Here is a 25,147-nt window from a genome sequence, read left to right as displayed (position 1 = left end):
TTAGAGCCCTGAAGGCCTGGACCTAAGGTCCCTCTGAACATTTGCCCTGTTTTCTGCAAAAGAGATCTAACTAATAGATACTACTGAGGCCATGCAGTGTTATAGAAGACCAGTCCTTTTCTAAATTTTGTAATCCAAGTTTTTTCCAGTGGGTTAAAAGGCATTCCAAGGATGAGTCCTTGAGAACTAAAGAGAGAGGGTCCATTACCAAAAATCCCCCCTAACTCCCAGATGGTATCACACACAGGGTATGTCAGAGGTTCTGCATATCAAAAGCAACCAGAGATGTCCCTCCAATGAAAATCACTATTGATCACCATCTTGCCATAAAGGCCCTGTAGGAAGGATGCTAGCCTCCCCCTCCCTTCCCCTTCCTTCCCTATTGTATCCTAGGCTACGGATGGGTGCCTGGTAAATGGACTGAAATACTGTGCCATACCATGTCCAAGCCTTCCTGTGAAGGCCACGCTATTGCCTTGCTGTGAAGGTTGTGCTGTTTTTAACCCATGGAAAACACTAGAAAAGCTTTACAAGGGGAAATTCCCCAATTCTGTAGCTTAAGTAGTTATTAACGGACATTGAGATAAAACAGTAAAGATAGAAGTCCATCATAGTCTAAATGACATTCCAACACATATAGTTTTTATAGCTAACATCTCTAGGAAATGGTCCCTGGTTGGGCTTTAATTCAATCGGGTTCTGGCCACTCCCAGTGGAAGTCTGTTGGCCAGAAGCTGCTAGACCAGGGATGTGGAAGGCATCATATTAGACCAATGAAGAAGAAACCTCACATAGGAGTCTTAAGATTAGCAATTGTCCTGGTTATTTAGGTGGCTGTCCTATGTCCAAGACAGACAACTTTGTGCAAGGACAGGAATAAAAAGAGGGCATCAAGTTTCTGGGTCTTTTTTCCATTCTGGCCATGGTACTAACTTCCAGCCAAAAGGCAGGCTTTCCCCTCCCTGTAGAGTAGCCACAAGCTAGAGGATTGCAGCCCGAGCAATCGACATGAAAGTGTTCCAATAAGACTGGGGCACCTGGGTGGCTCAGTTGGTTAAATGTCTGACTCTTGATTTCAGATCTTGGGTCAAGATCTCACAGTTCATGAGTTCAAGTCCTCCACTGGGCTCTGTGCTGATACTGTGGAGCCTGCTTGGGATTCTCTTTCCCTCCCTTGCTCTCTGCCCTTGTCCCATGCACTCTCAAAATAAATAAACATTGACAAAAGAAAAGACAAGACAAGAAAAGAAAAAGGAAAGAAAATATTGTTCCAATAAGACCATACTCCCTGAAAAGTCCCTGAAATGAAATGAAAGTAAAGGAAGAGAAGAGAAAATACTCATCAAGTTTGTACCGAGGCTCAGAGTCCAGATGAGAAGTCTTAACCCATGTTAGGATGCCAAATGATGTGGATTGAAGTGTTGGGGTTCAGAACCAACAGCCAAGGAAGAATTCTTGAGACATTTTTGGTGCAAAAAGATGGTTTTGTTAAAGCACAGGGACAGGATCCATCGGCAGAAAGAGTTGCACCGAGGTTGTGATGAGTGACTGATTATATACCTCAGATTGGGAGGGGATTAGAGACAGCATAAGTCACTAAAGAATTTTAGAAACATGGTTTCCAGGGCCTTGAGGGGGCTAGCTATTGTTAGGAAAAGGTCATTTATAACTGTCTAGTAAAACCTTAGTCAAGAGACTCTTCAGATGTATATCAGGGGGCCATATGCTTGGAGGATGATTGCTGACATATATCTTTGGGGGTAGAGATAAAGGAAGTTTCCAAAGGAATTTTATATGTTAAAGTAGACTTACACCATCTTGAAGGTTGGGATAATGTTAACCTAAGATTCCCTTTTGCCCTTAGCAAAGGGTCATCATCAAGGCAGCTGAGCTTCCAAAGGAATGTCACTCTGCCTGTCCCAAGGACTTGTCAATGCACTGTAGGCAGAAAGGAAATTCAGTTTTTCATTTGCCTTTGTTTCCCACATCAGTACAGCCTTCTAATAGACTGGGAGGGATGACCTACAGAGTGTGGTCTCTGGATGGAGCCTGAATAGTGATTTCAGGCTTTCATACGACATGCAGAACAGGAGAGAGGCCAAAGAATGTGCCACTAATGGACTCACTGCCTACCTCATTGCCTGTCCCCCTTAAAGGGAAACTACTAGCCTTTTCCATTTGCATTCCAAAGATGTCATGGTTTCAGAACAAGAGTACTTCCACTCTTGGGCTTCTAATGAAGAACCACCCATCCATATAGGATCCAGTAAAAATTACTTGCTATTTCTGTCATGTGGACAGGGCTGACTTGGAGTCACCCTATTCACATATTCATTTGATCATTTTGAGGGGAATTTGGGAGATGAGGAACCAACAAGCTTTGCAAAAAAACAGATTCAGTTTCTGTTTCTCAATCTCCCATTATCTAGCATTTGCCATGACGTTTGTGCGACTTTGTTTTAGCCCTGACCTTTTTCACACTCTCTGACATCTTTTACACACGGATATCTATTCCTCATATACTTACTCATTTAGCGAATGTTTATTGAGTGTCTGTTTCATGTCTGGTGCTATTCTGGGTGCTAGAAATAGATACAACCATGGACAACACAGACAAAAATATCCCTGTCCTCATGGACTTTACATTCTTACAAATATTTTTGAATTCTTTCACGTTTCAGCTCTCCCATTCTCCTTCCTCCAAGCTTGCCCAACTGCCATTTTTCCCTTTAGAAAATGACTCCTTTCTTTCTCAATCATATGCTCCTTTGGCCAAATTCATCCACTTCACAGCTCCACTGTCACCTCTAACCAGTCGAACTTCTCTGCTGGGATCCTGGACAACCTCTACAGTTCCCAAGAACTGCTTCCCGGGAAGAAGGGAGTGTGTTATGCTTTTCACCATCCCATATGGTGGTTTCAAATCGAAAACTCTAAACTCATGTTTTATATAATAAACAGGGATACATACATTTGTGTTTGCTCAAATAGTGTCCAGCTTACACTGCAAGTTTGATAAACAAAACTATTCACTTGGATTCAACATGTACTAAAAACCTAAAATGAACAAAACATTCTATTTGGTGGACATACAGGCAAAAGGACTGGTTTAGCTTAAAGAAAAGGCAAAGGAGTAGAAAGCAGTAAAGATTCAATAAATAATTTTGCACTGCTTTGAAACAACGCCAAAGTATGACCACAGAACATTGCACTGAAGGTTCTGGAAGTTACCAGGCAGAAGGTTAACGAGCATAGGTTAACAAGCATAGGTTAAGAAGATGGTTTTGGAGATGATGGAAGGGAACCCAATTTGAGAACTGGTGTGCATAAAACAAGCGATGGGGTTTATGAAGCCCAGGATGTGAGGGATAAAGGACTAACTGAAGTCAAAACTTGGAAGATATGAGGGGGGGCCTGGGTGGCTCAGTCCGTTGAGCGTCTGAATTCAGCTCAGGTAAATGATATCATAGTTTGTGGGTTCAAGCCCCGCATTGGGCTCTGTGCTGACAACTCAGAGCCTGGAGCCTGCTTCTGATTCTATGTCTCCTCTCTCTCCCTCTCTCTCTTTCTCCCAAAAATAAATAAACATTAAAAAAAAAAAAAACTTAGGAGATATGTTCCTTAGGAGGAACATCCATACCTTTGCCAGAAAAATGTGATTATGATTGAGGATTTTGGAATCGACTTTTGCTTTTTGCTTGATTATTGTTTGTTTGATTGTTTTAAGTAAATTATAAAAGATTATTCTTGGTAAGTAAAGTAGAACACCTAAACCATTCCTACATCTAACTAGGATCTAGGGAATATTTTTAAACTGGAAAATCATTATTCTAAAAGAAAAAGGTCTTATGAAAGGGCTTATATGTGTTTTTATTTGGATAGTAAAACATTTGATGTAGCTTAACTATGCAGCATATTTTCAAAATTAGAGGTACTTCTTAATATACTAAATTTCTGATATTTTTTTCATCTTCACTCAATCATTTTATAATTCCCCAAACTACAACTTATCTTGACCATTTTTTTAAAGTTTTTATTTGCTTACTTTGAGAAAGAGAGAGAGAGAGAGTGAGCTGGGGAGGGGCAGAGAGAGAGAGGGGGAGAGAGAGAGAGTCCCAAGCAGGCTCCACACTGTCAGTGGAGAGCCTGATCCAGGACTGCAACTCACAAACCGTGAGATCATGACCTAAGTCGAAATCTAGAGTCGGACACTTAACTGACTGAGCCACCCAGGCGTCCATCAACCGTTTTTGTAAGTTTACAATCGATCATTGCTAACATGTCAGCCTCACAGATTTCGCAAGTCAGTTTATCTACTTATCTTCAAATTCGCCTCTGAGCTCAGGAGAGTACCACGCCCCATCCTCCAAGAACACCTTACCTTTATTCTGTAGTACTTTACTATTGTGAAAGCACTTTCACACACATTAAGTGATTTATTTCATCCTCACAACGACCCTGTGAGGAAAGGAAAAGAGACACTCCAATCCCCATTTTACAGGTAAGGAAATCGGGGCTCAGAAAAACTAAGCAAACGGTCTCAAGTCACAAGGCTATTAAGTCAAAAAATCCTTACTCTGAATTTTCTGATTTCTGGTCTTCTGCTGTTTTCACTGTCCCACTGTATCTGCTATCTTTCTGTGCACCCAATATCTGTACCTGGGCCAGAGTATGCCTGTCTCTATCAAATAATTATCAGCTGTGCCTTACCCATTCCCTTCAGGCTACTCTCATTTCCCATCATCGCCAGCCAAACTATCCAGACCTTATGCACACATAAAAAGTAGGAAAACAAAACACCATGAGCCAGTGACACAGAGATACTAAAAAATAGTCCAAAGTGTGTTCGTAGATAAATAAGTCAACATGTCTCCTTGCAACATCCCTGAACTTCCTCCCAACCGAGAATGATAGCTCTGGAGAGAACTGAATTTCAAGATCACTGTGCATTGTTTTATGCCTGATGAAAAGATGGGAAGCAATCTCCCTTTCCACACATCCCTTACTGAAGGAATGAAATAAATAGAAGGGACCCGCCCGCATGGGTCCCTGCCTCCCTATCCTGTGTTCCCTCTGCCCATAAAAATGTCCAAGGGTATGGGGTGCCTGGGTGGTTCAGTCAATAGACTGAGCATCTGACTCCTGATTTCAGCTCAGGTCATGATTTCATGGTTAGTGAGTTCAAGCCCTGTGTCTGGCTCTGTGCTGACAGCACGGAGCTTGCTTGGGATTCTCTCTCTTCCTCTCTCTCTGCCCTCCCCTGCTTGTACTTGCTTGTTCTCTCTCTCTCTCTCTCTCTCTCAAAATAAATAAATAAACTTAAAAAAATAAAATAAAATAATTTTTAAATGTCCAAGGGTATAAATATTTGTAATATTCTTAATACATATCGCAGAATCATGTTGTGAATCATGCTTTGATAGAAAGCTGATTCCTTGTATAAGGCCCATAACCTTTTTAAAAGGCATCTGAAACTTTTTCACTGTAAAACCTAAATATCTGAGAAAAACATAATAATAATGTTACCTATCTCTAGCTTAAGGATAAAATGTCAGGGGTAAAACTTTGAGGTATCTGGGTAAGGCAATTTAGGATGCCTAGGGCCATATATTACCCATTTCAGGTTTCTGTGTAGAAAGCCCCAAAGAGAGTCTCCTTTTATAATAGGTTACTTTTTCCTAAAAAAAAGAGAATCTGAGGGGTGCCTGGGTGGCTCAGTCAGTTAAGCATCTGACTCTTGATTTTGGTTCAGGTCATGATCTTATGGTTTGTGGGATGGAGCCTTACATCGGGCTCTGTGCTGACAGTGCAGAACCTGCTTGGGTTTCTCTCTCTCTGCCCCTTCCCTGCTCTCTCTCTCTCTCTGTCAAAATAAATAAATATTAAAAAAAAAAAAAGAATTTAAGTTCATTGAAATAGGCTTCTGAATTTCATTATTTCACATACTAGGTACACAAGTTCATCAATTTTATTGCATATAAGATTTTAAATAATGTAAGATTTTATTTGCCGCTTTATCAGCAACATGTGCCCAGTTGTGTACCCACGTGCAGGGCCTTCCTCTAAAAAGAGGGAATTAAATCCTATTCTGGATAAGCTTCTTATGATTATGATGTTAGGTGGTTGACTATGGGCTGGAATGATGGAAGACAGTAATTCACAGATGGTGAGCTCTTCATGATGGCAAAGGCCCAAAGCGTAACAGTGACATTGGATGGGAAGATAGGGTCAAGGAAAAGCTCATGGAAAATGAGGAGACCAAAGACTGAAGATGCCAGAGTGCCAGATGGTCATCCACGTGGATGCAGACGTCTCCTAGGGTGATGGCAGGGCGTAGGGTTGAAGCAAAGGCTGAGAGCCAGGTGCCCAAACTTTAGTGAATGAATAGAGAGACAAGGAGGTTGGTGGACAGCAATGTAAGAGGCAGATGGCATAGCCAGATAGCATTAACCTCAAAGGCACAAGAAATTTACATAAGGGTTGAGGAGTAAATGTCTGGAAGCTGCAGTGAAATGGGAAAAAGACTGCAAACTAGTGTCCAGATTCCAACACCCAGGGAATGTGGGAAAGCTAGCAGCCTGCATTTGAAAGGGCTGCAGGGAAGTACTGTCTTCAGAAACAAGCCAGTCTACAGGTAGGCAAGGAGACCAAGGGAAACAATGGTAGAAAGCCTGAGAGCATAGACGAAATTGTTAGTGAGGAACACTAGAGGAAACAACAGGAAAATGAGAGAGATGGAGGAGAGGAGAGAAGAGAAAGGGGAGATTGAACCAGAAGAGAGAATTCACAGCTGAACTAGTAAGAGTAAGGGAGAAGGTAAATAATGACTTGGGTTTTGCTGGTGACCAGAACCAATGAGCAAACCAATTTAAATGAAAATACCTTTATAAAACCTTAAGGTTAAAGGCTTGAATGGAAGTAGAACAGCAGCTATATGAGTTCCTCTGGATGCTGGTTGGAGAATGAGTATGTGGCAGTGCTTCTCAATGCTAAGGGTGCCTTAGAATCTCCCGAAGAACTTTTATAAAACATAGATGTCCAGGCCCCACTCCCAACCAATTAAATCAAAATCCCTGAGAGTAGACCTCAACACTGGTAGTTTTTGGCAGTACTATTCCTTTTCTTGTTGTTTGTTAAGATTTTATTTTTAGGTAATCTCTACACCCAATGAGGGGCTCAAACTCTCAACCCCAAGACCAAGAGTCACCTGCTCTACCGACTGAGCCAGCCACGGCCCCTGGCAACAGTGTTCTTTTAAATATCTCCAGCTACATTACAGCCAGGATTGAGCTAATAGATGGCAGTGGTTCTTGAAGTTGGTCCTGGACTATAGGTGTCACTGTAACCTAGGAACTTGTTAAAAATGCAAGTTCTCAGGCATCACCCTAGACTTACTGAATCAGAATTCTGGGGTGGGGTCCAGCAATCCATGTTTTAACAAGCTGTCTGGGTGATTCTGATGCATGCTGAAGTTTAAGAGGCACTGGTATATGGGATGGGGTGGGGGTGGGGCTCTCCTGCTACACAGAGGCAGTTATAGCTATGTGTATCAGTATGGTCGGCAGTTACGTTCTCATCAGCATTTTATGAGACTTCTTACTGCCAAGATCTTTTTATATATAATTCTGGGGCAGTTTGATAGTCCAAAAACAAAAACAAAAACAAAACAAAAAATTGTCTGACTTAAAACTGAACATTTTTCATGTTTATCATTAACATAAATTTTTCATGCTGCTATTCAAACTAATTTCTTTTCTTTCATCTAAAATAAAAATAGACCATTTTTTACTATTGAGTGGAAGGCCAAACACACTGAAAAGTTGCAAGGAGGTAAAAAATTCTCCATCTAGCCTGCTTTATGAAGAATCATAGCATAAAGATAGTGTCTTAATTGCTAACTTTCAACCCAAGAATATGAACATATACAATGACATCTGTTCATAGTCTCAATTTTTATGGAAAAAAAAAAAAGAAAGGGAACAACTCTCAAAAAAAAATTGAGGGAAAGAAAACTAAGAAGAGGAAATTCCTCAAATTAAACAAGTTTAAATATTGGCAGTGGGTGCCAGTAAAACACACATAGAAATGTGGTATACGTTTCCTGAAAATGTTAGTTGTTAAACGGAAGGGATCGTGTTTCAGTATTTTCTTAAATAAAACTTAGCATATCCAGGGTGGTCCATAAGTTTTAAATAATAACAATTTGCTCTCCAATCTGGTCTCACTTAGCTTCCTTTTTCACTGTAACATCTTGAATTTCTCCCAGGGCTTAGTTTGCAATTCACTCAAATAAATAAATAAATAAATAAATAAATAAATAAATAAATAAAATGAAACAGCAGCTTCTTCAAGTTTGGGCTCAACTGACAAATCACTTACACAGAAAAAAATGTCTTTTCATTTCAACATACAAACTGTCAATTCAAACCTCATTACTGCTTACCTATACTAGTAATTGTTTGCTTCCTCCTTTTTTTTCACTTTGCTACCAGATTAATTTTCTTTTTTGTGTAAGTTTATTTATTTATTTTGAGAGAGAGAGAGAGAGAGAGTGTGTATGGGGGGGGGGGAGGGGCAGAGAGAAGGAGAGAATCCCAAGTAGGCTCCTCACTGCCAGTGCGAAGCCGATGTGGGGTTCAAACCCACGAACTGTGAGATCATGACCTGAGCTGCAACCAAGAGCTGGATACTTAACCGATTGAGCCACCGGCATCCCAAGATTAATTTCCTTATAGCAAAATTCAAAATCTCTCAGGAACCTATCCCCCAGTGACAACCCATGAAATACAGACAAGATGTTTACCAGGCGCAGGCCACAGGGAATTGGCTCTGGGGAAACGACAGAAGAGACAGGAATGTATTGATCTTAAAAACTAAGAAATCCCTGGGGAGACTAAAGTCCATCATAAACCTTGGGTGAAGACGCACGCAGAGGTGGAGTATCAGGTAAAGAGAGCCCGGCCACATTCTGCTCTGCCTTTCTCTGATCCTTTGGATCCCTGCCTATCTCAGGACCGCCTTGAGTCAGAAGGCAGCAACAATAGCCCTCATAAGGGTAAGGGGTGCGGGAGAGGCTGACCAGTGCCCTGAGCGCTCACTCACTTCTCACACATCCTCAGCAAGCCTGCCTAAGGGATAGTAGATCACATGTGAGATCATTGTCTTCTCCCTTTTAATACTTTAGAGGAGGATTCTGGCCAGAGGAATGCTTGTTGAAGGAGAACAGATGAGTGGTTAATCACAGTTCTGGTGTCCAGGGCTTTGTGCCTTGGGGCTCATCTTCTAACCACTCAAAATCACAAAAGAGCCTAAACTAAGGCCTGAGCCTTGGTAATACAGCTCACAGCCTGAAATACCTGAGGTTAGAACCACTACAGAACAAGCAGAGTAAGAATGTAAAATAAGCACAACCAAAGTTAAGAAAAAGATATTGGTAATAAAGGGGCACCTAGGTGCCTCAGTCTGTTAAGCATCCAACTTCGGCTTATGTCCTGATCTTGTAGTTCGTAGGTTTGAGCCCCGCATCATGTTCTGCACTGACAGCCCAGAGCCTGGAGGCTGCTTCAGATTTCAGATTCTCTGTCTCCCTCTCTCTGCCTCTGCCTGCTTGCATTCTCTCTCAAAATAAATAAATAAACATTAAAAAAAAAAGATATTGGTAATATGAAGCAAGAAAAAGTCACAAAGAGATCCAAGTGAAAAGTACATATACATATATATATATATATATATATATATATATATATATATATATATCTCTTGAAAGAAAGAATAGTAGATGGAATAAATAGCAAGCTGAACATAGCCACAGAATAAATTGTAAAATTGCAAGAGCAGACTGAGGTAATCTCCCAGAAGGCAGACAAAAAATGGGATAAGAGATAATTATAGAAATAAATATAGAGATAAAAGTAGACAAGCTGACATATGGAAAATAGGAATCCAAAAGGAGAAAAAAATAAAGGGAGGGAAAAATGTTAAAGGAAATAATAAAAATAAATATCCCTGAATTAAAGGGAGAAGAAAGAACTCAAATGCAAAGAATTGAGTGCCCAATAAGAAAAAGTAAGAACTCAGATACGGTCTTGGAAAATTTAAGCTCATGAAAGAGAAAGAGAAAATTCTGAAAACTTCCAGACAAAAAGAGCATATCTCCTACAAAGTTACAAAAATCAGACAGGCATCAGATTTTTTAACAGCAACACTGGATCCAAATATTTAAGGGTTTTCCAGATATCACTCTGTTACTGATTTCAAATTTAATTCCACTGTGGCCTGAAAACGCACTTTGTATGACTTGAATCCTTTTAAATTTATGGAGACTTGTCTTATGGCTCCAAATATGGTCTATCTTGAGCAGACACTTCACCAAAGAATATATATGGATGGCAAATAAGCACATGAAAAAGACGCTCAACACAATTAGTTATTAGGGAAATGCAAATTAAAACCATAATGAAATACCTCCAAACACTAACCATACGAAGTGTTGCCAAGAATTTAGAGGAACTAGAACTCCCCTATGCTTCTGATTGGGTTGTGAAGTGGTTCAACAACTTTGAGAACTAGCTTGGCTGTTTCTTAAGAAGTTAAACATAAACCTACCATCTAACCAGCCATTCCACTCCAACACATTGTCCAAGGAAAAAAGAAAGTTTACGTTCATTCAAAGACTTGTACCTGAGGGGCGCCTGGGTGGCTCAGTCGGTGAAGCATTGGACTCTTGACTTTGGTTCAGGTCATGATCTTGTGGTTTGTGAGTTCCAGCCCCACATCAGGCTCTGCTGTGACAGCCAGGAGCTTGCTTGGGATTCTCTGCCTCCTCTTTCTCTGCCCCTTCCTCACTGATGTGCACGCACCCCCATGCCCGCTCTCACTCTCTCTAAAAAACAAATAAACTTAAAAAACATTGCTCTTTATAAATAACAACAACAAAGACTTGTACTTGAACGTTCCTAGCAAATTTACTGGCAATAGCCCAAACTGGAAACAATCTAAATGTCCATTAACAGGTAAATGGATAAGTAAATTGCGGCACATTCATATAATGGAATACTAGTCAGCAATACAAAGGAATGAACTATTGATACATACAATAACATGAACAAGCTACAAACTAATAATGATAAACAAGACAAAATAAAAGAGTATATACTGTTTGACCCATTTATATAAAATTCTAGAAAGTGTAACTTATCTGTAGTGATAAGAAGCAGATCAGTGGTTGCCTAGAGATGGGGAAGAAAGGCAGGGAAGGGTGTGAGAGCATGATTACAAAAGAGCAAAAGAAAACTTTTGGAGGTGATAAATATGTTCATTATCTTCATTATAGTGGTGATTTCACAACTGTATGCATATACTAAAACTTATCAAAATGTACACTTTAAATATGTATAGTTTGTCATATGCCAGTGATACAGTGAGAAAGTTGTTAACTGAAAAAGTTGTCAAAAAAATTTTTTTGTCTGAAATAGATGAAATGCAGGTCCCCATTTTTTATTCAAAAAATAAACAGAGAAAAATTTAAAAATACAAATATATATATATATATATATATATATATATATATATATATATAGTTTGTTTAATAATGTAGAACTCAAACTCTAGATACTAACAACACAGTGGTGGAGAGAAGCCAGAAGGATAGGAAATGATGTGTATCAGTTGGAGTCCAGGCAAGAGGCAGAAACACACAGCTATTGTTGACAGAGAGGATTTAACATAATTAAGGAATAGCTAGCCAGGTTTTAAAGAACTGAAAAATTTAAAAGGGAAACATTACCAGCACACCAGCCCTCCTTTCTTCCAGTAGAAGCAGTCTGTTCCAGTGGCAACAGTTGATTCCAGTTTGCCATGTTCTGACATTCATGCAGCAGAAGAACTGTGGTAAGTTGGGTATTAAAATTGAATGGTATTTCATTTTGTATATAATCCAGATGGGTGAAGTCAAGACTTGCTTTTTGACATCAGTATGTATCTCACACTATATTTTGCCAGTTCTAAGATGCCATTAGTTGTAAGTTGTGCCATCGATTTAAATAAGTTTTCTTTTTTTCTTGGAAAAATACTTTTTTAACCCTACCTATAACATCGATCATATACAATGTGTAATAGGTCAACTTATAAGATATCAGAAAGCTTATTGTATATAAGTTTGGCTTAAACACACCTTTCATGAATAATTGAGACAAAAGCTTATGTAGTTCCCTATTAGGGTTATCGGAAATTACTAACTGCCCTATCTCACTTCTGTGACCTCGCCTGCTTACTAAACAGATAACTTAGGATGCAAAACGCTCCCCCACCCCCTCTACCAAGATCTGGGCTAGGCAAGACCAACATGTAAAAAGTCACGTACTCACTGCCCTACAGCATCTCAGGTGTCTAACTATGATTGGTCATTTTAAACCCTCTTAGGACAAAGACCTTTAAATTGATAGGTTCCCACCAAAACTAACGTCTTTATGTCACAATATAATTGGCTACCATGAAATGTTGTAAATTGTAATTGGTTAACTAAATAATGACGTATTCTGACTTGCTAAAATCCATATAAGCTCACTGCTACCTTTGTTCAGGGCCCTTCTCTGCACTTTTCTCCTTAAGATCAGGAGATCAGGTTTGGCCTGGCCGTGAATAAAATCTTGCCTCGCTTCTGTTCAGCGTCTGGTGGTTTTTTCGACAGCACCCTGTTTCAAATGATTATAAAATAAATCTTGAACTCAGAAATCATAAATTATAAAAAATAAGAATCAGAACTGAGGAAATTTGTTATTTATACTATTTAACAAACTTTCCTGTTACTCAGCAAGTAAATGCTTTTAATGCTTTGATGATGGTGAGATTCTTTACAAACATTACTTTTACATTTTGAAATAAACATGTATGGTTTTGCACAAAGTCGTTGCGTAGAGGTAAGGATGGATTGTAAAAGATTTTGATTAATAGTCTTTCCCACTAACTAAGATAACTTTTTTTTTTAACGTAAGCTATTTAAGCAGTAACTTTCAATAGAAAACAAGGCGAATAATTTATATCCCAAAAAGGGGGAAAATACATATTTTATTATATACTTTCTAAAAGCTTTCAAAGTGTTTTATTTGGTCACCATTAAAGGTTGCTAAAATTTCATCACTTTATTCTCTATGAAAATGTAGGTGTATCCTAAATAAGTATTTAAGTAACATTACACTGGGCACAAATCACTATGTGCTTACCTAAGACTTAAAAATGAGAGGTAGCCCACAAATTGTAGAATGTTAATATTAAAACAGACCTATTAAATGGAGAGAAAAGAATTTCTGTTACGTGTATAGAAAGGAGTAAACTTTGATTACTTGGGAGATATGAGGAAAAAAGAAATCCCTTCACAACACAATAGTTATTTTATCTGTAAAAATGGTGATTATTATGGTTTACTCCAGGAGATACAAAGACAATAATAGTTTGTGAAAATGTATAATTACGTCATAGTAGAAATACTTGCCGCCAGCTGCAATTTACTTTTAAAAGTTGTAGACTGTACCTGGATGGCTCAGTTGGTTAAGTGTCCGACTTCAGCCTAGGTCATGACCTTGCTGATCCGGAGTTCCGGAGTTGAAGCCTCGAATCAGGCTCTGTGCTGACGGCTCAGAGCCTGGAGCCTGCTTCAGGTTCTGTGTCTCCCTTCTTTCTCTCTCTGCCCCGCCCGCACTTGTGCTCTCTCTCAAAAATAAATAAACATTTAAAATAAATAAATAAAAATAAATAAATAAAAGCTGTAGGAAAAGTTTGTGTGTGTAATAAAAGTAAAAGTATTCCCTGCTATTACCTGTAACTTTCATCAGAGGTTAATAATTTTATTACTCTGAAATCCTCAACAATACAAGTATTTCAGTATTCAGTTGATAAACATGTTGTTTTAAATGTCACTTTCCCAGAGAGGCCTTTCCTGAAACAGCCACCCCCTGTCCCATCTAAACTATGTCCTCCTCCCCTTATTCTCTGTCATGACACTCTTTTACTGTCATAAAGCATACTAATTTTAAATTATGCATTAATTCATATGGCTCCTTATTTAACACCAGTCTCTTCCTACCCAGCATGGCTGTAAACTGTGAAGGAACTACCATGCCTTTTGCTCACCTTTTTGTTCAAGCACCTAGCACCATACCTGGCACCTAGTAGGCACTTAATAAATATTCATTAGATCTATTCATATTTCCTCAGTACCCTTACTTTACTACTTTACCTGCCTCTTTTTAGTGAACCCCCACCCTTCCCAGCTCCTCTGTTAATCCCCACAAAGTAGTCCCTGACTACCGGAACTAGACCATCACTGAGAAGCAGGAAACTGATGCAGAAACTGAAGCAACCAGATGGATGCCATCACCACAAGAAATGAGGAGGAAATGCCCACACTCTCCAGAAATGCTACAGAAAATGGGGAAGGGCTGGGGAAAGAAAGGTCCCTGACCTCAGTGTCCTCAGAACCAACAGCTGACTTTGCAGGAGGTCCCTGGGCCTGGGACCTCTGTTCTCCTACAGAATTGGGGAAGAGCAGGTGGCAGAGGGATGCCTAGAGAACTGAAAGGGAGAAGCAAGGTGGTGAACACCTGGATTTGAATTTAGATTCTGCCATTTACTAGCTATGTCACTTTACAAGTAGGCTTAAATCCTCAAATTTTTCAACTGGAGATACTGTCGCCCACCTCATATTGTTACAATTAAATGTTACAATTAAGGACACTTAAGAGTGTGCACATAGTGACCGACCCATACTATGGCCTCCGTCAGTGGAATGCAGCCTCCATAATTATCTGATCCTGGCCTTGAGTTGGATGAATCAGCTGCCTTGATCTTTTCCTGTTTTGTAGAGTGAATCATCTACCCACTTTCTTCCCAAACAATAAGGTATCATATCTTAAATATGTAAAGCTATAGTGTGTGTTTTTTTTTAATTTTATTTTACCATAGGCCATTGAAGAGACATTGTTCTGTTCCTACCATACCCTCATACACTCAGCTTGAATATTGGACACTCTGCACTCTTTTCTCACAAGATAAAAGATGTCCATCTTACTGTCTGTGCTTTGGGGCCTGAGTCCATCTGGAAGGCCACTTGCAAAACCTCCAACACAGTTTTAGATGGTGAATGGGCCTTTGCCTCTTATTAATAGTACCTATAGAGAATATTCTTCTATAGAGAATTTTTTCAAAGCACTTTCATATATGTTATATTGTTTACCCTCACAATGATGATGAACCAGGGCTGGAATTATGATCATTTCCACCAGTTTCTTCTCTTACTTTTTTTTTCTTTTAATGTTTATTTATTTATTTTTTTGAGAGAGAGACAGAGAGCATGAGCGGGAGAGAGGCAGAGAGAAAGAGGAGACAGAGAAAATCCCAAGCAGGCTCCACGCTCAGTGCAGAGCCCGGCACAGGGCTCATCCCGTGACTGTGAGATCATGACCTGAGCAGAAATCAAGAGTCGGAGGTTTAACCGAATGAGCCACCCAGGCACCCCCTCTTACTTTTTTTTCTTAATCTTTCTTTCTTCCAGAACCCAGGTGAAGAAATTAATTTATCTGCCCAAAGTAATATCACTATCACATGAATATTTGAAGGAATGAGTGAGTGAATCATAATGAGCTGGTACGTCAGGAATCTAAGACACTAACCCATGCTGTTCCTGTTTTCTTTCCTTTCCTTCTTATTATCATTTTCTTCTTTCTTTCATTTTTCCCTCTGTTCTTTCTTACTCTCTCCCATTTTCTGGTAACTTCTCATAATCTGCATCAGCTTTTGTGTCCTTCCCCTGGGACTCGGGAATGCAATACTAATGACATTAATGAACTACAAGCCTCAGAGAAAATGAAACATAATAGCCATTGTTTTTTATTATTTCTGCAGTGTCCTAAGTACAATTAAAAGAAAGCCAGCTTTCATCAATCATGCAACAACACATTAGCTGAACTGAGCTGGTAACAGACTTTAAATGTTCAAGTAAATATTTGCTGGCTTACGTTGGCATGTTTTTGCCTTTTAAACAAACTACCATATAATCATCTGAATACAAAACAGCCCAAACTGTATAAACTAGCCATAACTTGAAAACTAAAACTTGGAAACCTCAAGTCATATTATTTTAGTTAAAATATTTTAGTTGAATCTCCTTTTTTACATCTAGAATTTTTTTTAAAGATTTTATTTTTTTAAGTAATCTCTACATCCAACATGGGGCTCAAGTTTACAACCCTGAGATCAAGAGTCAGGTGCTCTACTGACCGAGCCAGCCATGTGCCCCCCCATCTAGAAAAATTTTAAATAGATAAAAGAGAGAAAACTCTTATTGAGGATGCCACCTTCAAGCAGAATTTATATTGTTTTCTTACAAGGAAAAAAAATAGGATTCATAAGCCACTTTGGGTGTAATATACTGAGTATGGATTAGATTATTTATATCTTACAAATCTGACATTATCAAATGTACCAAATTTCTGAAAAATGTGATTATTTGCACTTTTCCTCTTTAGCTTTAAATACTAAAGCATTCCACCATCTGCACTAGGAACTTTTTATCAATATGGTCTGCCTGCAGAATAGTATCGTGTAATGTTAGCAAAGGCATGCTATCAATTATCATTTTCATCCCCAAGTATCGTTTGAAAAAATAAAACCCTAATCATGTAACAAGTCCAGTCAATTTAATTAACGTCAAATCAAATATTCCTTGACATTTTGACACAATTTTGACTTACTGAATAAATCCCATTATAAATCTCTCATAAACCCTTCAGATTTTACATACTGTTTTAAATATTATGCTTCTAAGGTCTGTAGATTCATAACAGAAACCAGAGACTATCAAAGGTTAACTAAAGCATCTATCTTTCAATAGCATTCCTCACTGATTACCTCATTTTGAAATCATCTAAGAAGTAAGCTGTATGCCCTACCTGAAGATAAAGGGGGAAAAATTCTTCAACTGAGAGATTTTATCCCCAGTCTGAGCAAAGGGAAATTCTCCAGGGCTGGTGTCTTTTTCAGGGTACAAATCACAGCACTCAGAGCTAAATCATTAGCAGAACTAACCAGTCTGACACACATAAATCATCACAAAAACAATAGGTGCTCTTTATTATTTTCTTCATAATGACACCTAAAATTACCGAGTTTATATTCTTGTTTATTGTCCGTCTTCTCACTCTAGAAAGAAAGCTCCATGAAAACAGAATGTTGCTCTTCCCTTTCACCCAGTATCTTCGGCACCAAGAACAGGACCCGTGCAGAGTGGGTACGTAGTACATATTTGTTAAATAAACACAAATTTAGTTCAACTGGCAGAGAATTGCCTTAGTTGTATAATCACAGAACTTTATATATTGTCCAAACTTCCAAAAGTTCTTTGTAGCCCAGATCAACACTGGTACTAATTTCACAGCTAGTTTATGGACATATTTCATCTGTGTTCTTAAGTATTAGAAGACATCTGTAAAAAACTGTCTTAGTTATTTGAAAACTAGAAGATAGTGCCTAACTCTAACTTCAATAATAATACTATCTCCAAGGACACGTTCTCACATTCAAGGTTTTAGCTGTTGTTTTGACCATTGCAATCTAATTACAACTTAGAAAACCTAGTGAATTTCCCCATCACACATTCCCTCAACTACAGGACTGTGCCCCTGACCTTGCTGAGGGCAAGGTGAACCCTGATTAGTTCCCTGTATGTGGAAACGATTCAGTATAGGTATAAGAGAAATGTTCATTCGTTTACCCCTCAACTCCCCATTTCTTCTGCCAAAGCACATCACAAGCCATAAAGGCCTATTCAAAATTTAAGTATTACTGTTGATACATATGATTGAGTTTTGTTTTCAGCAGTGAGAGGGAAAGTGGAATGAATTTGGACTCTGAAGGCAAAGAGACCTGGAATCAAATCCAAGTTCTGCTGTTTACCTGCTATTTACAAGTCTCTGGCTAGCCTTTGAGTGTGCTTCCTAATCTGTGAGCCTCCACTTCCTCCTCTGTAAAATGGGCTAACACCTCATAGAAATCTTTCCTAACCTTTTTCACAACATTACACACCTTGAAACTGAGAATGTTTTTACTGTAAAGGATGTTGTTGTCCACAGTGAGATGTGACCAGACCAGAAGGCTCTGGCCACCCAAATCAGGTCCTGCTTTGCCATTGCAAGGGCTGAAGGGAATGTCATTTTGGTATCCCATTGCTAGTTAGGGCACATTAGTATTCCAAGCCATGCTTTTTGGGAAGCTCTGCCTTGTTTTGCAGGGGGGTGTGGGTGGGGGGATAAATGTGAATCTTCCTGATCACTAGTTCCCCTTCCTTCCCTAGATCAAGGATAAGCAAAACAACGTGTTTATCTGGTGCCCATCTCCCTGGCTGAACACTCCTCTGAAAGTGACCGTTGGACTGTGCCAGAGCAGAGCTGTCCACACCAAGTGATGCTTCATAGCAACTCTGTCTTTGGTGAACTTACTGGCATCCCCTTATATATAAGCTGTGGCCTGATAACCTTAAGCATAGTTCCATAAAGTTCCTACCCAAGGCCACGGAGTTGACTGCTGACTAGCAAGCTGTTCTCTACTTTGTACAGGTGTCTATTTGGGGAGGGAGAAGGTAGAAGAGCCAGTGAAGGTTTGCTTAAACTATTCTTACAGCGAAAACACTGGCTGTCATCACAAAATATTAAAAATTAAAATGCCAGAGACGGTTTTTAGTGGCCCTGGCTTTTACAGGTGCTAAGCTTTTGAGTAATAGGGGAGTGTCTTTCCAGGAAACTGCAACCTTTTACCATTGCAACAGCGGAAAACATCTGTGGCAGGAAGATATTTTCTGAGCTTACTGCTACTTGAACGTAGTGATGTTGTGTCTCCTAAAATTCCTACCTTGCCTTAATTGATGAAAAAGAAGTACCATTCAGTGAGCCTCCCCCTCCTCACTATATGTGTCAGATATTCCGCATGTTATTTTCAGTCTTTACAAGCACTCATCAAAGTATCGCTTTCCCCCATTATACAAATGATGAAACTCAAGCACAGGAGTTTGCCCAAGGTCACAGAGCTAGAGGGGCCAGAGCTGGGATTCCAAATCAGTTCTAACACTCAAGCCAAGACTTTTCTGGTATGCCATATTCTCTGTCCAGTAGTAACAGAGCTTCTAAGACCTAATGAGTTTTTATTCTTTAAAACTGAATTTTTAAAAAATGTAAGCAGGGCACTAAGAACTCTGCAGCTTAATATTAATTAATATTGGTGGGGCATCTGTGTGGCTCTGTTGGTTGAGCATCTGACTTCGGCTGAGGTCGTGATCTCATGGTTCGTGAGTTCAAGCCCCACACAGGGCTCTGCTCTGACAGCACCAGGCCTGCTTTGGATTCTCTCTCTCTCCCTCTCTGCCACCTCCCTGTTCATGGGCATGCACATGTGCATGTTTCTGTCTCTCTCTCTCACAAGTAAACATTAAAAAAATTTAATATTGATATTGATATATTACTGGTCTCACATGGACAAGAACTAAGACTAGGAGAGTAGACCAGGGCTAGATCAGGAAGTGGCCACAAGGAAAAGAGAAACAAGATAAAGAAGTGGTCTTACTCCCTCTTATCATGGGCCCCATCAACACACTGGAGACTAGTGGTATATTCAATAGCTACATATAAACATTTATTTATTTTTGAGAAACAGAGTGTGAGCGGATGAGGGGCAGAGAGAGAAGAAGACACAGAATCCGAAAGTAGGTTCCACGCTCTGTCATTACAGAGCCTGATCGATGCGGGGCTCGAACCCACAAACCGTGAGATCATGACCTGAGCTGCTTAATCAACCGAGCCACCCAGGTGCCCGTTACAAATGTTTAAAGAAAGGCACCCATGTAATATTTAGAGTTAATCCTAATACATGTAGACCAAGGTTTCTCAACCTTCACACTGTTGACATTTTGAGTTGAATAGTTCTTTGTGTGGGGCTCTCCCGTGCATTGTAGGATAGGCAGTTTTTCCATGAGTTGATTTTTCCCTTCAAAATAACTATTAAATAACTAAGTACTAAAATAAGCAGCAGCAGGGGGTATCGTGTGTGAAAAATACCTCCCGGAAGTACAATTATGTTATTCCTTTGTTTTTGTTTTTGCTTTTTGGACATGTTTTATTGAAGCAAAATTGCTTGGTATCCAGTATAGCTGCCTTTCCACGTAGGTGTAATTATGATTGGCACTTTTTCACATTTCATCATCCACAAATTGCTGCGTGCCAAAGGTCAATTATTTGGTGTTATCTAATCTAGAATGAAGCTTACATCTATGTGTATAAAGGTGAGTGCAATGGGAAGAAAAAATAGGAATCTTCAAAAACATAAATACATGCCTTAAAGACCTTACTCATATTTGACAGTGGGCCTCCTTTGACAATAATAATTACCCATGCCAGCCACTGTGAAAGTTTATACCACATGTGACAAGTAGGGTTTTTTAGTTTTGTTTTCAAATGCAAGGTCACCTAATGTGGAACAATAGCTAGAAAAGTTGGAATAAAAACAATTGGATAACATCACCTGTCTCCAATTTTAGGATGAAGGAAATTGACTTCCAGTAAGGGATTAGCCTATTGCTTTCTCCTTTTCATCTTCCTGGATCATCCCTCAGTACCAATTGCTCAAAGTGTCTTTTACATTTGTCACTTAAAGCTAACTACCTGAGATCAGATGCCAGTGAGATTTGCTTTAAATTAATGGGAGGGGGTGAATATCTGAGATGAGATTAGCTATGTGGTGATCCTGAAGATGGGTAATAGGTACATTACACTATGTCCTCTGTACTTTTCTGCTTGCTCGGAAATGTCTGCAATAAAAAATTGTGTTTCTTTAACCATACTCCAGTGAAGAGAGTGAATCTACTAGGCTGAGCTATTACCTTCCCTGTCCCAACACATCAATCTTGGCCTCCTTATCTGCTTCCCTAGCATCTGATAAGATCGTGATACTGTTATGAAAAACCTCACCATTTCACATGTGTCCCGGATTCCATCATGTCTCCTGAGAGATCTTCTAAAGGCATCCTCTCTCATTCCCACATCTTTAATCTCACCCCATTGACTCCTATCCATCTTCTTTACACTCAAGCTTCCTCATCTTAATATAGGCCTCACTTGAGGGAGCAAACCTTTTGTGACTATATGAAAATAAGCACATTTTTATTTTTTAAAAATCCATATGAACTAAAAGTCGGCTTTAAAAATCAAGTTGATGGTGGTTCAGTGTTTTGTCGACTTAGAATGACAGTAACATATTTCAGCAACATGTGTTAGAAATACTACACAATACAAAAAAAAAAAAATTGCACTTTTTCAACTAACTTAGTGGTATTGACATCAGAGAATGTTTAGGCTGGGAGAGAAACCTCAGGTGAAGAAGGAAGTGTCCCTGATGATAACAAACACAACTTTGCTTAGAAGAACTGGGCACGCTCCCCTGAGCCAGGGTGAAGACCACAGTCTTTTGGGCACTGCTCTTCTGTGATAAAGCCCTGGGGTATTTCTTCAATGTAGTCAAATTCTAAGTACAATGCGATGGTAGGGAAAAAATCCTTCATGCATCTTCTGCATTTTGTACTGTATGCACTTGAGTTGAGAAACAACTAGTTGTTTCTACCAATAATTAAAACACAAAGCAAGAAAATCTTAAACACCTCACCGTCAGAACAGAGGTTTTTTGGGGGAAAGGGAATGTCAGAGGAGAGGAGGCCTTAGCGGAGGTGGCATCAAGAAGACAGGAGCCCCACAGAAGGAGGCCTTCAGCTCCACCCAGACTATGAGTTGTAATAGAAAGTGCACTGTAGTTCAGATCCCTGAGTAGCCACTACCTGTTACTATTACTGGATCTCAGTTGCCTTATCTATAAAACATGGCAACAACCAGGATTGTTCCATGGATTCTAGATCAAAGTGCTCGGCATAAAGCAGGTGCACCATGAAGAGTAAATTACTGCGACGGCCGGGATACCATCTAGAGGACGTTCAAGCCAAACAGAGCAGTAAGGGCTGGGGCGGGTGACCGCAAAGCGGCCTGAACCTGCAAATTTCTCCCGTAGAGACCCTTAGGCAAAAGTCCCTCTGCTTTCCTCGTTTGATCTTTGTGCGGTCAGCTCCAGGCTATCATCGGAAGCTGCTGACTCAGGGAAAATTGGAACTGGCATGACCACAGGGAAATAGACTTTTTTCCCTCCGTACTCAAGAGGCCCGAAAACCAATGAGTCTGAAATGGCTGCTGCAACACTTAGGAGCAGCAGCCGGGTGTGGGGGATGGGAGAGTGTCAGGAGTGGAGGGCCGAAACTTTGCCCCAAGCAGCATCCCGGCAGTGACCTCTAGCACAGAACAGGCACAAAGTGCTGAGTCACGGGGAGGCGGCACCGTGCGCCTGGAGGCGGGCCCGGCGCAGTCACGTGGCGAGGGCTGTATCACAACAACGACGCGGCGTGCAGCGCCGGCCGCCCGCGCCGCTTCCTCCCGCTATCCAGCCGCCCTCCGAGCATGCTCAGCTCGGCCCCGCGGTTGCTCCGGGTCCCCAGCTTCACTGCTCCGTGGTCCGAGTTTTCCAGGCGTCCCTGGAGGCGGGGCTTGCGACTGTCGGGGCTAGGAGGCGTGAAAGGTGAAAGCGTCGTCTTGATCGCCAGTAGCAACGGTTGGTTAGAGCCTACTGAGTCCGGGTTTTTTTCCGCGGAAGATGTGACCGGGAATCCGCTTTGAGCAAGGCCTGAAGAAGAGCTGACTCTGCAGTCTATGGGCACCGTTTCCCGTTAGTGGTCATTAAAGCCCTGAACGATCTGTCTGGGGCTAGTCGCTGAAAACCTACTCGTAGAAGTACCGAAGAAGTAAACCTAAAAATGAAAAACACTGTCAAATAGAGGGGATTGACTGTTGACTGTAATTCCGTTGATCTGTGCTGGGGATTTTTTCTCCTTGTAACAGCAATTGATTAAGGCACTGTGGAGGCCACAGTTTACATTTGACATAACTGCCAAATAGTACCATCATGCTGCACCCCATTTGGGATCGTCCTGAGCCCAGGGGCTCTCGGGGGGGGGGGGGTGCTTGTTTAGAATTTGAATAAGAGAGGCCCCCTTCTGTGTCACCCGGAACCTGGGACTGAGTGACTCAAATTATAGCGCTCTCACTACATGCAGTGCTATCTAGAATTTTGGCTAGACTTGAACTTAAATCTCTTACTGAACCCCCCCCCCCCATACCTGTTTGTTCATTAAAATGAAACTGACACTCTCCCAAGAGTCCAGCTTCAGGTATTGTGAGGAAATGCAGCAGGTGTAGGAGAAGAGTGTGTGCTTTGCAAAGTGTAAATGTCTACACCTGTGCTGTTTCAATTAAGTGGAATGCGAGTCACAAAGATAATCTTAAATTTCCCATTAACCACCTTTAAAAACGGAAAAGAAACAGATGAATTAATTTAAGCACATACTGTATCTTAACATATTCAAAATACTGTTAGGGCAACATGTAATTGATATAAAATTATTAATGAGGTATCTACATGCTTATTTTTGTAAGGTCTTTGAATCTGGTATGTGTATTACACTCACAGTAGGTCTCTTAGGCCACTAAGTTTTCAATGGAAATACTTGATGTGTATTTCCATTTTATAAAATTAACAGGCAAAAAAGTAAATTCATATTCCCATCCTGCTCCAAATTTATGTAAAAGTTTTCCAGTAACCAAATGGAATTTCAAGTTTGAAATGTCTATTTCAGTGGATTAAAATAAAGCTAAAATTAGTTTTACAGTCAAATTAGCCATTCCTCAGATGCTCGGTAGCCACATGTAGTTGATGGCTATTGTATTGAACAATGCAGGCCCATGCAAATGCTAGATTTTGAGAATAAAAAATGATCTTTTAGATGTCTCACTTGCATGTGAAACATGAGCAACACTGCTCTCCTAGATCCCCACACTACCTGCCTTCCTTAGGAAGTAAGATACATAGGAAGCACTTTTCTAGAATCGAGGATATGAGAGGCATAAATTAACTCTATCCCAGAGGAAGTCAGTATAGAGATACTTTTAAAATTATTCTATCATAATGTAGAACTAGAGGCATGTACAAATGCAACCAAATTAAGGAGAGGAATAACTGGGACTGAGCAGATAAACAGGAATGTGTCAAGTGGAGATTTCCAAGCAGAAAAGTCAGTGGAAAGCCAGGACCAAACAAGCCTGGTGATGCTGGTGCAGAGGGTACAAAGAAGAGTGGATGCAGCAGCAGCTGAGGTCGAGTTGGCTGTGAACAAATTAGAATGAAGCTTGGTTTTTATCCTCGCTGTGTGCTGGGGATTGAAACCTCTCCTGAGCTTCAAACACCCCCACAAATCCACGCCCCCCCCCACACCCCACACACATACACACACTCCACTGTAGGATTATAACCAAACCTTGGGTTTCCATGTCCCCAAGCCCTAAGAGGGGCACATCCAATAGGATGGGTGTGGGAGAAGGGACTTCTGTCATATAGCCTCTCAGCAGTTAGTTAATAAGTGCTTAAGAAATGTTAACTTTGTAGTTCATGGAATACACTTTTGGCCTCATGTGTGTGATCTAGTTGCTGTCACTTTCTCCCTCGCTGACACATCAGCACTCTGCCAACACATATTTATTGAACAATAACTTGGGGCTGAGATACCGCCTTCCTTCTGTTTGCCACCAGGATAGGGTCAACCCCAGCTGCTTCTAAAATCCTCTACTCTTTTGTAAGCTCACAAGAACATCATTTTAGTCACATAATGGATGAATATTAGGTTTGGATGAGGGATATGCTTTTGGAGAAGATTCTATCAATAAATCCATCTGTAGATGTTGACAAAGTCCCTCTTGTTGCAATGAATGGTGTCTGTGCAAAGAATATAGGTCAAATAATTACAGAATACAGAAATACTTGTCATATATATACATATGGTATAAATACACAAGCTTGTATTTCTCTTAATAACCAGGTAATGTATTGTTCATCAACTCTATGCACGTCTGCATCGTGCACACTCTTACAACATAAAAGATAGAATTAATATAAGTTTACACGGGTGTAGAAATAACTTGCCCAAAGTCCCACAGTCAGTAAATAGTGGAAACGAGAATTGAAC

At 40.2% G+C, this 25,147-nt stretch overlaps 2 protein-coding genes across 2 annotated transcripts in view; both read left to right on the top strand.

Moving 5' to 3' along the window:
* Nucleotides 1–15,639, top strand: part of KLHL31 (kelch like family member 31) — a 196,554-nt gene extending 180,915 nt beyond the window's left edge. Inside the window, exon 10 of the mRNA XM_042939071.1 lies at nucleotides 15,548–15,639. The gene's annotated coding sequence lies outside the window, so the exon portion shown is untranslated. The remainder of the gene's footprint in view (nucleotides 1–15,547) is intronic.
* Nucleotides 15,640–17,188: 1,549 nt separating this feature from the next.
* Nucleotides 17,189–25,147, top strand: part of GCLC (glutamate-cysteine ligase catalytic subunit) — a 59,341-nt gene continuing 51,382 nt past the window's right edge. Inside the window, exon 1 of the mRNA XM_042939061.1 lies at nucleotides 17,189–17,281. Within this exon, the coding sequence (XP_042794995.1) occupies nucleotides 17,210–17,281 (72 nt within the window). The 5' untranslated portion in view covers nucleotides 17,189–17,209. The remainder of the gene's footprint in view (nucleotides 17,282–25,147) is intronic.

This window comes from Panthera leo, chromosome B2 (genome assembly GCF_018350215.1).
Source record: "Panthera leo isolate Ple1 chromosome B2, P.leo_Ple1_pat1.1, whole genome shotgun sequence".
Taxonomy (NCBI): Eukaryota; Metazoa; Chordata; class Mammalia; order Carnivora; family Felidae; genus Panthera; species Panthera leo.
The sequence above is the reverse complement of the archived record's forward strand: the minus strand, read 5'-3'. Positions and strand labels throughout refer to the sequence as shown.